This window comes from Dufourea novaeangliae, unplaced genomic scaffold (assembly GCF_001272555.1).
Source record: "Dufourea novaeangliae isolate 0120121106 unplaced genomic scaffold, ASM127255v1 scaffold65, whole genome shotgun sequence".
Lineage (NCBI taxonomy): Eukaryota > Metazoa > Arthropoda > Insecta > Hymenoptera > Halictidae > Dufourea > Dufourea novaeangliae.
In genome coordinates, this window is record NW_015373961.1 from 3,201,015 (window position 1) to 3,215,514 (window position 14,500).

The 14,500-nt window shown below is 39.5% G+C and overlaps 1 protein-coding gene across 1 annotated transcript; it reads left to right on the plus strand.

The window, feature by feature from the left end:
- Positions 1–340: 340 nt before the first annotated feature.
- LOC107186503 (phytanoyl-CoA dioxygenase domain-containing protein 1 homolog) lies at positions 341–14,492 on the plus strand. The gene is made up of 6 exons (XM_015574376.1): positions 341–579; positions 13,213–13,356; positions 13,438–13,551; positions 13,626–13,776; positions 13,877–14,295; positions 14,374–14,492. Exons 1-5 carry the CDS (start codon positions 559–561, stop codon positions 14,293–14,295), a joined length of 849 nt encoding a protein of 282 aa, XP_015429862.1. The 5' UTR covers positions 341–558; the 3' UTR covers positions 14,374–14,492.
- The last annotated feature ends 8 nt before the right edge of the window (positions 14,493–14,500 follow it).

A 14,500-nucleotide genomic window follows, 5' to 3' on the forward strand; every position in this document is an offset into this window, starting at 1 on the left:
AAAAAACTTCGAGCTCAAAATCCCAAATGGGCACCCGAATACCCGGTTACGAACAATCCGCCCCGTACCATCCACATAACCTACCCCCACTTCAACCATAAGTGACGAAAAGCAACAACCCACGTACTAACAAAACCTTCATCCATCACCTAAATAACATCCCCATCGCCACCACAACCGAGTCGAATGGTTATCAAACAAACCCTCGTTCTGTTCCCGTTCCAAAGATTCCTGGTTACCAAACAAACCCTCGTCATGTTCCCGTTCCGATGATTCCGATGACTCACGATGATTCCGTCTCCGAAACGACCCGGTAGCAAGGCACAACGCAACACGATTCAGGAACGCATATCCGACGCCACCGGTTCGACTCGACTCGACTCCGCTCGACTCGGCCCGGTCGCGGCTACGCTCCCGCCAGCCCCGGCCTCACCTATTTAGTCATTTCGTAGGAGCACTCAGTCGCGGACGCGTTCACGGGCTCGCTCCTTCGTGTGCAGTAGACCCAACCGACCCAGCAGCACCGAGACCGGCTGTGACGGACGTCGTCGTAACAGGATGAAGGACATCCGGTCGCAGGTGAGAGAGCCGTATCCACCACAACCGACCGTGCCGGGTCCCCGTCGCCCTTGTCCCCGCGGTAAAGTCCAAGGTCCCCTCCCCCCACCCCCCCCCCCCGCCGTTTGTCGACCGACCACGTGAAAACACACTCGAGCCCGCGCGGAATTTTGACAGTTATTGCTCGCGAGTGCAAAAAACCACGGATACAGTCTCTTTTTCCTAGAACGTTTTCGAACTGTTGTCCGACTACCGTCAATGCAGGACCTGGGAAGGGAGAGCGGTGGGTACTAGAGGGGGTCTTGATCGAATCGGTTTTTGAAGGTTAGGAAGTAAGTAGCGGTTCGCCCGATGGACGAGTGTAAATAAAATGATTATACGTGAATGCTGAGAGTGTAAGAAAAAAGTGAATCTGGATTTGTTTTTGAGGACGTTGAATTCGAATCGGGAGGAAGTTTGTCACGGGACCGTGATTTTACCATGATTTCGTGAGTCCATACCTCTTCCAGTGATATTCTAATAATTTAATACATATTTAGGTCGTCTGTGGACATTTACGCGAAATGACGTTTTTTAAAGTGTTTCGAGAACATCGGAGGTAATGTAGGGATTTATGTTTTCTGTACTTCTCAGAATTCTGTAGGGTATAAATTCATAATATCCGCAGTCTAGTAATATATATAAAAACAAATATTTTGTACACTGTAAGAAACACGAGACGTTTCCTGTTCTGAGATATCTAGCTGTTGTCAATGTGAGATGTAGGGGAAACAATGATTGACACTCTAGGGAAAAATGAATTAGGCGTGAATTAGGTGACCACAGAGAATTATTCGTAAGTGTATTGTTGACGACAACACATCTTCCGAGTTTTGTGATTCTGTACGAAATCACGAAATATTTTCTTGTGTGACACAGATGGTGTTTCTTTTGATACTTTTTATACGAGGCACCCGCTCCTCTTGGACCGCTACCAGTGCCGGTCGTGGCATTGACATTTTTCACCTGATTGTTTCGGGCACAGTTCTAGACAGCTTTTCGAAACTTTTCCTAGGGTCTGTAGGTAAATAAGAACTCTTTACGTGTACAACGGGAGACTAAAGTTAATTTGTATTTTTCGTGAAACAAAGTGTAGTATTATTAGTAGGGTAATTTTGTTCCTGTGTATTTGGTATTATTAGGGGTGGATGTTTATGAATATTCATTGCTTTGTAGACTAATTTAGTGTTACATACTCCTATGGATTGGAAGGTTAAGAACACAAGATCAATATGTATAATTATATAAGCTCATTAAGAAAGAAGTGTATGCTGTTTCCCTGTTTATTTTTGTAGTGATAACTATACTACGGATTTTATGCGTTCGTGACATTCACGGATGCGCAGAACATAATTTCTACCTGAAATCCTTAATAACGGAAACAGAATATTACTCGATTCTTTGGTTTTGCAAATTAGTCTATACGACAAACGAATTTGCATAAAATTCACAGTCTGAAATGGATTATAAGTGATACCATTTTCATGGTACAGCTAATTTCAGGAAGTAAACATTTACGTAGTCTTCGTTAACATTTTTATGTAAATATTTCCACAAACCCGAATTTTAGATCTAAAACGATTTTTTGTAATTTTAATCAGACTATTTGCTTAATCCCTTTTTTCGCAACGAAATTTGCGAGAGCGACAATTTTGTCGTTAGTAGCTCCTGTTTTTTCTGTTCGTTTGATTTTTTCCTAGATAGAGGAACACATTGACTTTATAATTCCAAGTAAAGCAATTAATTCTGTTACAGTCTGTTTGACCTTCCCGGTACATCGAAAGTGGATTTTCCGAGTTTCAACGGAACTGGGAATTTTCTCTTTCGGCAAAATTCGTTAGTAACCTTCTTTAACCATCTTTCTCCCGATAAAAAATATTTTTTGCAGCAATTTTATTCTTTTAATGAAAATTTAAGGCTTATGAACAGTTTTTTTGTCTTGTCTTATCTGTAGAAAACTTAAAAAAATATTCTATGATCTCGAAAGAAATAGAGCTAATAATCCCGATTCTTAATTCAGTTATTTATTAACTTGCGTCCACTTTTGCATCATGTTTGCATCCACTGAATAAAAATTGTAGTATCTGACAACTTTTTAAGTAGTTTGTTTCATTACTTTTTTTTTATATATTTGTTTATTATCTGTACGTGATTCTGAGCAGTATTTTAGCACATTTATAAAATGTTTCCCTCTTTTTGAACTTTGTGTGCGATGATACGGCAGGAAAAGTTCCTCGTTTAGGTTTAGTACGTGATTCTGTATAATAATTTTCCTTTTCCATGCAATTCCATTGTTCACACGTTTTATTGATGTTTACTTCGATGCATTATGGTACTGTGGTATTAATCAGTAATTAAACCGGTGTTTGTTCAATATTTGATCGTATTTACAAATCGAGAAATAAATACAACATTCTGAAACATTCGTTAACGATTCCTTTAACGGATAATAAACATTCGTACGTGCTTTGAAGTTATCCGTGAACAAAAAAAACAATAATTACATTTGTTGTCTCTCTTGCAGTACATTTTAATATTTATTTATCTCTCCAATTACAAATACTGCAATAATATATCTTGTTTTTATATACATATTTTAGTGTTCATTTGTTGTCTCGTTTTAAAAAAACCTACGTACAATACGAGCAACTAATTTCCGAGTGAAAACGGAAAACTTTCAAATATAAAATATTTTCCAGCTTTATCATTCCCCAAAAATTTGAACTTTCTCATCACTCTCCGGGAACTCAAAAAATTTCCATTACGATCCTAATTTATGTCTGCATAATAACACGCACAAATTATCTACACAAAATTATTTATCCATAAATCTTTACAGTACAACAAACGATTGAAAATTATTATTTCAGTTCTAATCAAATTGATCTAAACGGTGCACGAGTCAATGACGTGTCCACAGATATAACTACAATATAATAAAAAAAATCGTTTAACAGATCAAACTAGTCCAAAACTTTCAAAGGCCTCTAGAAAATCCAATTTTACGTAGACGATTAGCGAAATATTTCCATGATTATTACTTTACAAGCTAACGTCGAAGCCCAAGAAAAGAGGACGCATGATTGCGCGATGATAAAGCGACCCCGGATCGCGGAGTCGATTAAATGATCCGACGACCGATCGCGACGCTATATACGGTCTCGCTAAAAACGAATCGCGACGAACGGAGAGACGGTCGGTGTCTCTCTGGGCAGACTACGAAATCAGAGACGAGAGAGACCAATGGACCTTTCGTTCGCCGTTCGATGTCGTCATCGAAGACTGACATAATCGAGACTACGACCTCTCGGGGTCAGCATCCTCCTGCCGTGGGCCGCGTCCCAAACGAGTCTACGTATTAAATAAGCGTACCAATTAATAATCCACTACTTCTTTACTTCAATTACGAAAAGATACCTATCGAATGTAAAAGAATTTTTCTGATATTTCACTGACAAGTAGAAGGCCCCAACTTCGAGTCACCGATTTCAATGGAACTATTATGATATGTAGGTAGTAGGCTTCTACATCTTAACCAATCATCACCCATATAGAAGTAGAGATACGTAAAAGTTTTTGAGTAATTTGCTTTCGATATTCTTTGTTGTTACTTAAATATACGTACCAATTTATGTTTGCTGAATTATTCGCAGATATTGTATAGTGTCGGGACAACGTCCATGGTTTTTATCGTGACTACCAGAATTTGGAGGTTAGGTATACGTTAAATACATCCCTCTCAAAGTTTGTGATTGATTAGAGTAAGTGTGTCGATTCAGGTCAATCTTTTAATTGTTAAATCTTAATTCAAACTCTGGAATTCAAGTGACCGCGATCTTTGACGTTGAATGATGGATTTATATGGTGCCGTATTACGAAATAGTGCAATTGCACGATTTTTGTGTCGACAGATAACGAACACTGAAAACCTAATTAGCAAGAACACTAATGGTGCCTCTACAATTAATATTAAATGTGTCATAAAAGTTAACGCGACGTAAGGAGCATACCTATGTGCTGGTAAATACATCAATATTTTTGTTAGTTCAAATTGAATAGTTTGGATAGAAGATTGTTAATAAATTCGCAATGGAAATTTATTATAAGTAATGGTTACTGCCGGCGAGTGTGTAGAATCGTGACTAACAATCGTAATACAGTAAATTCTCGATAGCTCTTCAGAAAGATCTCTACGTTAAAAACTTGCGCTTCATCCCCACTACTGAGGGGTTCCATACTGCAGATAACTGATCCAAAGAGGTCCCGAATTTCGAGCGTTAATCGAAGTTTTACTGTTATTGCTGTGCAGCAAATTGCAGTCATTGGTACGTCATCTATTTGTTTCACGTCGTGTTAACAATTTCATCGTTTTGCACGAAATTATCATCGACTTAACGGCGATTCCGCCGGGCAAAGTCATTCGACATTTCCTTACGCATTTCGACGACGACGACATAATCGTTGTTTTATCTACTCCTCTATTAAGTAAAGTGTTACTAATTCGCATATCATCCGCGCTCGATCGTATTACCGTACTTTCAATATTTGCAATATTGCGACTCCGTGTCACGTTATCCGGTCATTTTATTAACTGAAATTATTGCCAGTCCGATTAATATCCGGTTAATTACGCCGACATTTTCGCGCGTATTCCAATAATGTTCCCCTTATTATCGCATTACCCCACGAATTTCCAAAATTGCAATACTTTTTAATTCCGAATTCCGGCGAAATGCTTCAACAAATATTCTATAATATTTTATTCATCGTATATAGTAACGTGTACTCAATGCTTTCTCTCTCTCTCTCTCTCGCAAGTTTCGAAGCAATCCAATCACTGTAGAATTTCGCATCACTTCGATAATTATTCGAAGTCCGAAATTTTGGAAATTCTTGTAAGTATTGTGAAAAATTTCGTGTAGTATTAAAAGTTTCGAAAGCCTTTACAATTTCGAAATATTACCAGTTCTGAAAAATGAAAAATATATATGTAACAGTATTCAGATTTTTTTCCTAATGTACTTCGTGCAATCAAGACTTCCATTGCGCGGTATTTTCAAAACATTCAAAAATTCACCGATTTCAAATTGAATCTGAAGTAATTCAAAGTTCTGCTCGTGGATCGATAATCGTGAGTGCTTCCATACGGTTAATAATGTATCACGAATTACGGATTCCCGGATATAACGATAACGATATCGTCGAGCCGACCCCAACGTCGCGTAACGGGATGGTAAATAATTTCATCGCGAACAGAAAGGAATGAAACGAAACGGCGGAATATCGGGAAACACCGTCAAAATAAGATACGTCCTCGACCTCTCGCGGTTATACCGTTCCGAAACGTTTGTAAGCAATCGGTGCAGCACGTGATTCGCTAGATGGCCATCTTTTTCGACCCTGCCTGCCCGCCACACGAGGTTCCATTTTTAGATTCCGGTTAAGGTGACGATTAGACGGCCAAGGGAGGCCAACGCGCATTATCGCTTTGCATTTGGGCGACGAACAGCCGTTCCCGATCCTCCCACGCGATCTTAAAATAAGAAATCCCACGACGTGTCCGGTGTATAAGGAAAGGAATTTGATTTCTCTCTACGGTGAACAGGATCCAAGAATTACTTATAAGTAACTTTTTTACACGTTTCCTTTTTAAGTTTATATCGACTTGAAACGTTTTACGAATAATATCGATCTATTGAAACACGGTTCGCATTATTGGTCGATTTAAATATTGTCATGAATTATGTAATACTTTACAGCATAAACGAAGGAAACAATAAAGTAATTCAGTTTTTAATTTAAATCATTCGACGGTGTTACATTGTTCCAATATTTAGAAGAATTTAGAAAGATAGTCTGTCGATAAAATGGTATGTATGTAATATTGTTTGAATTCAGTACGTTTTGCCGCCCTAGTACTCTACAAAAATGTCGTCGAATGTTCGACGAACAAAGATGAATATTATCAATTAAACGTGTGTTTTTAACTCTCTGAAATAAATATAAGATTGGCGAAAGTAATGGATTATTCATTACTACACCTAAAATTTGTTATAGATAATATTATACTTAATTTAATGCACACAACGGGGTTAGGTACAAATAACATCGGTCATAGTATACTCCGTACATTGAATAATGCTCCTTTTTTCCTTTTTTTTTTTTTTTGTATTTAACACAATCATACTAAGCGTAACAAAGATATAATACTATTGTCATTATTATGTAAACCTAAATTTGTATCCGTCTCCTGTTTCATCTCTGTAAACTTCATTCCGATCGAAACGGAGGAACGGCCGAAGACGAGGGCTAATTGGATTTCAATTCTTTTATCTCTCAGTGAAGAAAGTTGACTTCTCCAACAACCAAAGGAAGCCAACCAGCCCGATTCCATAGAAAAGAAGTAACTTTTAATAAACCGAAAGAAGCTCAATAACTTCCGAAACTTTTTCCACCAACCGAGAGAAGTTATCGATCACGATTTATTTATCGTAATTATCGTGTACCATCTCAATATAAAATATTTGTTTGTCATTAACGACAACTCGACGGGGTAACGGGTCAGTGAAGTGAATTCGTCCCACGAAACACGTCGGTCCCACGCCGACGCACTCTGAAATACCCGCCCTGGAAAAAAAAAAATTAATACCGCGTTCCCGGTCCCTTGGAACATTTGTAATTACGATGCAGCATCGAGGAGCAATTAAAATGACGCGCACTTTCCACCGTGGAAAGATTAATACGCGTATTCTCTGCTCTACATACGGCTCTTCATTAAAAGTTCCCTCCCCTCGTTGCAGCCCGCTCGCTCAAACACTTACCGGTCTCCCTCCATTTTTCCCTCTTCTCTTCTCTTTTATTCACGCGAACATATAAAAATCCACTTGAAAGCGGAACAATGCGTTGCAACCCGATCCAACGATGCAGTTTTTCCTTCTTTTTTTTCTCTCTCTTCGCAGCCACATGCGAATTTTCATCTAACGAGTGCGAAGTCGGGACCCACACGGGATTCGAGCTGCTTGTTCTTTTTTTCTATTTGTTTATCAAACACAAATTTCTATTCGCTATGCGAGACTCGTGATAAACGAAATTATGTAGGGGAGAGAAAGAGGCTCGGTTTGTCGTCCCTGGAACACGACTATTACGGTTGTTTGACAATATATATTATGAATAATTCTACTTAATTTACAGTAAATCATCGATGAGTGTTCGAATTGATTGGTCCAACCGGGGACGCCTCCCCCTCCCCTCCCCTCAGTGGTGGAAATAATGTCTGAACACTCAGTGTCGAGGAGCCTTCGAACACTCATCGGTGATTTCCTGTAATATTAGGCTAACATAAACATTTCAGTTACTCGAAGACTAGCTCTAAATTTGGACAAAGACAGTAAAGGTTGTTTATCGGTATACCGACTACCATTGCATTAGATCCGTGTACATAAGAGTGTCGATCGCGGGTGTGTATAAAAAATTCAAAAATACTGAAGACAAACGCTGTCAATATTAATAAAAGTGTGTCATTCTTTTATACGACCTCTCTAAATTACGAACGAATTGAAAAAAAAACTCTGGGCAAACAGGTGTACCAACAATTCTGTTCCGTCAATGATACAGTAAAGGCTCCATGAGAGTTGCATAGAAAGTTCCTCGTGAGAGTTTCTACTTTATCCCATTATTTTTTTTAGGGGGATGGGGCGTGGGACCTGTAAAACACATCATTTATTGCCCCCTCGCTTTTGTTGTCGAGGATCGGGCTTCGGGCAAAAAATAGATTCGTGAGGTGTTGAAACGATTCGCGGTACAGCGTGAAAGTTTTGAAACTGTTCCGAGTTACAAACTCTCATGGAACCTTTCCTGTACTCACCAGAAAATTGCGTAACAGACTTTCTGCAGCTACGAAAATTCATATTTATAACGTACCTATAACGAGGTACTACATTATAAGAATTTGTTTCGTAAAAGCATATTTAGGCGTTGAGAAACACGTGTAGGAGACAACGGTAATTTATTTCGGTACAACTGGTGAAATTAACAGGTGAACATTCTCGTCATCGTTCGAGCGTTTTCATTCCAAACGACAGTTCCAAGTGCACGAGGCCAATGGTTCGTTCGAAAATTCAATTTAGATCGGTTATTTATGGCGAACGTGGCCGGGTAACCCCGGAAAACTGGAACACGAATTCCAGCCCCGAAGGAGAACCGAAGAGGCTCGACACCCTGGGGGAGCAATGAGCAAAGATGGCGTCGCCGAGACTAGGACGCGCTGTATTTTTAGGCAAACACTGTTTACTAAGAACGGAGCCCCCGATGATAATTTATCGCCACGAAACGCTGCGCACAGTGACCTATGGCCCCGCGATAATCTACCCATTCCTTCGTCTCCTTCCTTCTGCGGTTACTCGCTTATTCAGCGTAGCGAAATGCTGTTCGCAGATACGTTTCGACTGGATCAGCGAGTTAGATCTCGTTTCATAATCTATGACACTTCTTTTAACCTTCGTGGAACAGTCGAATTTATTGTGCTCTTTTAAAAATGTACCATAGGTATCCAATACGGAGTTCATTAGTGACAATACATACAGGGTAAACGCACCAATTAATGAACACTTAAGGGATTTTTTAAATATTAAAGTCGAATTTTAAATGGTAATACTATTAATAAATATTTGCCACATGAATATTCGATTTTTTAATATTTGTACCTTTTTAGAATGTATAGATTTCAATTTGAAAAATTGGAATAGTGTAATTTATTAAATTTAAAGAGAAAAAATACGGATTGTACCAGTGAATGAACAATGCAAAAATTGTTTAAATATAAAAAAAAATAGTATTTAATGATTTACTTATTTTAGAACTTAATTTACTCGTTTTATATATAATGTTCACTCACTGGTACGTGTTTATTCACCGGTACACCCTATGTATTGAGTTGAACAAAAAGTAATCTCGTATTTCTGCAGTAGATGATGCTTTTTTTTGGTTTTCAGTATTAAACACTGCTCTTAACTAATAAAATATACATATTCTGAAAGCTGACGCGTGGTTTGAAAAAGAAGCCATCACGATTGCATTGAATTTACTTGAATTGACCTTGCTTTTGAAAATGAGAGAGAAAAAGTTGTACTTTCGAGCAATTATGCTAACTAAAGATTTAGAATTTCCATGACTCTGGAATTGCAGCTGTTTGTATGAACTTTCTTTTTTATTGTTTCTTTTCGTCCCCTGTTCATTGCTGAAGTATGTCGCGAAATACCCTGTACATCATCTTATTAATAGATGCACTCGAAATATCGCAGATGAAATTTCTGGTAGAATATCCTGTCAGTCACGAGGACAAACTTCTTACCGATCTTCGAGGTAAAGAATATTCTTTCATACTCTGTTACATTATTTGAATCACTCTGTATATAAAATTTCTGTCTTCTTAATATCTTCCAAATGTTTAAACTCTACGACAGTACGATCCATGGATCTTAAGGTATTAGGATCCTAGGATTTGGAATCTCAGAGCCTGAGGTGTTAAAATCTCAAGGCGTTAGGGCCTAGATTATCAGGTGATTAAAGTCGAAAATGTGAACACAATCTTTCCATGGTTAGCAGTATTACCTAGGGTCTGAAATGTTCGGTGATTAGGAGGCAAGATATCACAGTGTTAATCGGGTAGACAGAACGCCACAAAAGTCCGTGATATTAAACGATTAGTGTCTAAAATATAAGATGATTAATGTCTCATATTACATTCCACTATATGCAATTACACTGTAGGTCCCAGAAATGATATTTATTTACAATTCTTATCTAAGATTCTGAAAACGAAAACCTTAAACAAGAATCGTAAATAAAAAAAAAAAACTTGGCAGAAAGGTAAGGGTTGATGCTGCAAGTCAACCCCAATTAATATCTCAACGTAACCTCGAAGATCGTTCGATAATATTTCCTGTAATTTTTCCTATAAATTTATACGGCTCAATCGCATCCCGGGTTCATTCAGAAACGTTAGAAACGGTGGAGTCACGTTATTTGTCGCGATTAAAAGTTTCTATCATCGGGACAGGGGGTGGGGAGGGTGGAATCCGTGGAAGCGCTCAGGTATACGCTCTCTCGCGAAGGAACAATCGGTTCCAATGGGTGTGGTCGTTACTCTTCTCTAACGAGCACGTGAAATCCGGGCTCGCGGACCCGTGAAAACGCGAAAGACTGCACCGTGTCCATTCACGAAGAAGAATGAAACGCCCACGCGCGCCTTTCTATTCTCGGCCTGTGCGATTCACGACTCGCCTCACCTGACTCATCCACGAGTATCGGGGCAATTTTTTTCACGATATTTGTGGTACATGGTCGTTTGCGGAAAAATTCGATCTTACACATGCCGCGATTTTCGGGATACGTTAGAGGTTACTTGCCATGGAAATTTCTGATAGCGCCATCTACGAACCATTGCTCGTAGACTGGTCTTCTCTCCGCCAACGATTTGGATATCTTTGTAATTATGTGCCCTGTTTAATTTTTCGAAAGTGCGATAAAGAAATTGGTTGCTTTTTCAGCCTAGAAAATCGACAGATCCTATAATAATTAAAAGGTTACATCTGTCAGAATGCTAGTTTGGGTATAAGACACACGAAAGTAGGAAGAAATTAATGATACCTGTATGTAACGACCATTTCAGCGTATGACGATTTCCTAATGATCTGTATACAAACTTACTCGCTCCACCCACCTGTCGGATGATTACGCGCCTATTTTCGTGGATGAAGCTAACCGGACCACGCTCCCTCTCCAACGCATCGATGTGCAACGGGAGTTCGCGGCTTTGGCCATCCATTTCCGGTCCCGAGTTGCTGCCGGCCTTTAGACGAATTCTTTCACTTCGTTGAAAATCCTATCAGGCTCTAAATGATATGAAGATCTTATTGTTTTTATAAAATGGTTAAAATTAGAGTATACCAGAGAATAATATCACATTGTAGATTATGGTCGTAAAGAAGACAAACAACAATGAAATGGAGTTGTTCAGAAATCAGGATGATGATCAAAACGGTAACACTTCGGACGCGTGATCGTTTAGACCGGCGACAGAGGAGTCTGAGCCAAGTCGAGGACTGATGTACAGGAGGGCTTAATTTATTCTGTACATTTATAGCAGCGCAAATTATATCGATCGCGTTTAATGCCAAACACATCGCGGCCGTAGTTTAGGACTGCTACGAAAACAAACTCGAACCAGTCGACGGTCGTATTTCCGTGATCATTAAGGTAATAATTTATAACACTTATACATGAACAATTGGTTAAATTTAAATAATTCATTGTACTGGTTAAGTCGTAAAAGTTAAAACTCTATAATTATTTACGAAGTGAATATTAGAGCGATTGTGTTAGTAAAAGGGCAGAAAAAACAGTAACAGAGTGGAACATAAATTATCGAAACTGGAATATCAAACTCGTTGTAATAAGTGGTTTTTTCTTGGCATCGGGTCCAGAAAAACCAAAGTCGCGAGTATGTCGTAAACTAATTAGAAATAAGAAAATTTCAACGAGATATATATCTGAACAGCATCTATTTCTTCCCGTGTTTTCTTCAGTGAAATATCTACCGTACGAACAATGAACCATACATTAACATCTCTTTGCTCTTCAAATATTGTCAAAAATTTGCCCATCACACTATTGCAACAAATCGGGCGAACAAAATTTATTACATCGGAAACAACCGTTTTACTCGCTGTTCTTATCTGTCGCGTTTAACGATCCGTCCGGAACGACGCGACGAAGAATTGGGATTTCATCGGGCGGTAAATACGAACGGGGCGAAAAACGTCGACGTAACCGGTGAACCGGCGAAAATATTAAGCGTGGGGGTCGTACGGTTGCCAGCCCCCTCACGTGGTATTTTTACGATTCCAGGACAAAGTGCTGTTCGTCGTCGAAACGCTAGAGAGAAAGAGAGATAGATGGAAATAGAGAAATCCTATATCGAACTGGAGATTTGGAGATGACAAGCGCGTCGAGTTTCCATGACAATGGAATGTAACTTTTCGTTCGTTTACGGCTTAATGAATGCAACGTGTTCGCGTTTCGACACTGAAAATACCACGTGGTCGGCACATTTTTTGAACTTTCGAACCAGAACCCGTTCTACCGCGTCCTTTTTTCTTTTTCCTTATTTTTTTGCTTTTCGCAAATAGCGGACGAGGTCATCTCTCGAGGCCTCGTGACCCAGCCATCGCGTAATTAAGACGGGCGTATCGAACAACCGAAGATCGTGATCGTGACGCGTCCTGTAAAAATTCCTCTGGTTCTATCTGTCGGAATTTCTTTTCGTCGTTTCTCCCCTCGATGAACTTTGCGAAACAACGTTCCGATTAACGAGTTTAACGAAACGGTTCCCTGTCACGGGTAACTTAAAATGATTTCTTGACTGAGCTCGACGTGTCGGTCTATTCTCAATCGAAAGTTTGCCAACGTTAACTTTCTGAGAGTGTAGGTCGAACGAATTCTGATTATAACTTGAATTGGATTCCATTTAAATCCGTTACAATTTTCCGTTATCCAAATCCGTTAAGTTGGAATATAAACTTTGTAAACGTTACAGAGAAGTTTCCTTAAAAATAGTTTCAGAAGAATGGCTTCGTCGTTCTGGAGGATTTCTTCCAACCGGAAGAGATCGACGAGCTTAAATTCTGCGGGGAGGAGTTCACGAAAAACTTGCTGCCAGAAAGTGAACGAAGTATTTTTAATTCGACGACATCGGTGCAGGTTAGAATCGATTACGATCAAACTATCTCACAGCTGATCCCGTTTATATGAATGTAAATGTCAAATCTGCGGTCGTTTCAGAGTAAAAACAGTTATTTCCTGGAGAGCGCAAATAAAATCAGCGTATTCTTTGAGTCTGAGGCGTTGGACAATGACGGGAAGTTGAAGGTGCACCCGCGAGTGTCTTTGAACAAGGTAACGTAACCTATCTGCAAATGTCAGTTCCACGGTGCTCGACCGTTAAAAGTAATTTTAAAAATCTCACAAAGGTTGGCCACGCGCTGCACTGGCTTCATCCTACGTTCAAAAAGTACACGTTCGATGAAAGGGTAAAAGAGACGGCATTTCAGCTGGATTACCAGGAGCCAGCTGTATGTCAATCGATGTACATTTACAAAAATCCGGGTATCGGATCGGAAGGTAAAATTACAAACAATACTGGTCGAACAATCGAACACAATTATTCACTTTATTCATTCGCTTGTCGAAATTTTATCTGTATTACATTGACTGTCATCAGTAATCATGCATCAGGACGCGACGTACTTGTACACTGAGCCGGTAAAAGTAGTTGGTTTCTGGATCGCCCTGGAGGATGCTACTCAGGAGAACGGGTGTTTGTGGTTCGCGCCAGGTTCTCATCAAAGCGGTGTACACAGACGTTACGTTAGAAACAAGGACCCGGACACGAAAGAGTTGTTAGTTTACGACAGCGCGGCGCCGTGTTATCAGCTCAGCAATTTTCGGCCGGTCCCGGTCAGCAAAGGAACCTGCATCCTCATACACGGGCAGGTAGTACATTTCTCGAATTCAAACAGGAGCGACAAATCACGACACGCGTACACGTTCCACGTAATCGAAACGCAGCATACGTCCTACCCAAAGGACAATTGGTTGCAACCACCACCGGGAGGATTTCCTAAATTGTACAGGAATTAAGTATGTTTTAAATCACGCTCGAGTAAGCCAGAAAAAACACTTGAGAGTTTGAAAGATTATCGGAAATTACGATTACAGGTGCCGCCGCCGCCTTGCGATTCTAGCCGTGGCCATTTTTATTTTTCACATTCTACGAGTACAAAAGTTACGTCTTGTAATATATAGAACTGTTAATAAAAAATTATTAAATACTTGTACCCTTTTC

What these genes read in the sequence shown, in the direction of transcription:
- LOC107186503 (XM_015574376.1), top strand. Translation starts at nt 559, where the DNA reads ATGAAGGACATCCGGTCGCAG. An exon ending in CGCGAGTGTCTTTGAACAAG is followed by an intron (nt 13,552 to 13,625) that starts GTAACGTAACCT and finishes AATCTCACAAAG; the next exon opens with GTTGGCCACGCGCTGCACTG. An exon ending in TCCGGGTATCGGATCGGAAG is followed by an intron (nt 13,777 to 13,876) that starts GTAAAATTACAA and finishes GACTGTCATCAG; the next exon opens with TAATCATGCATCAGGACGCG.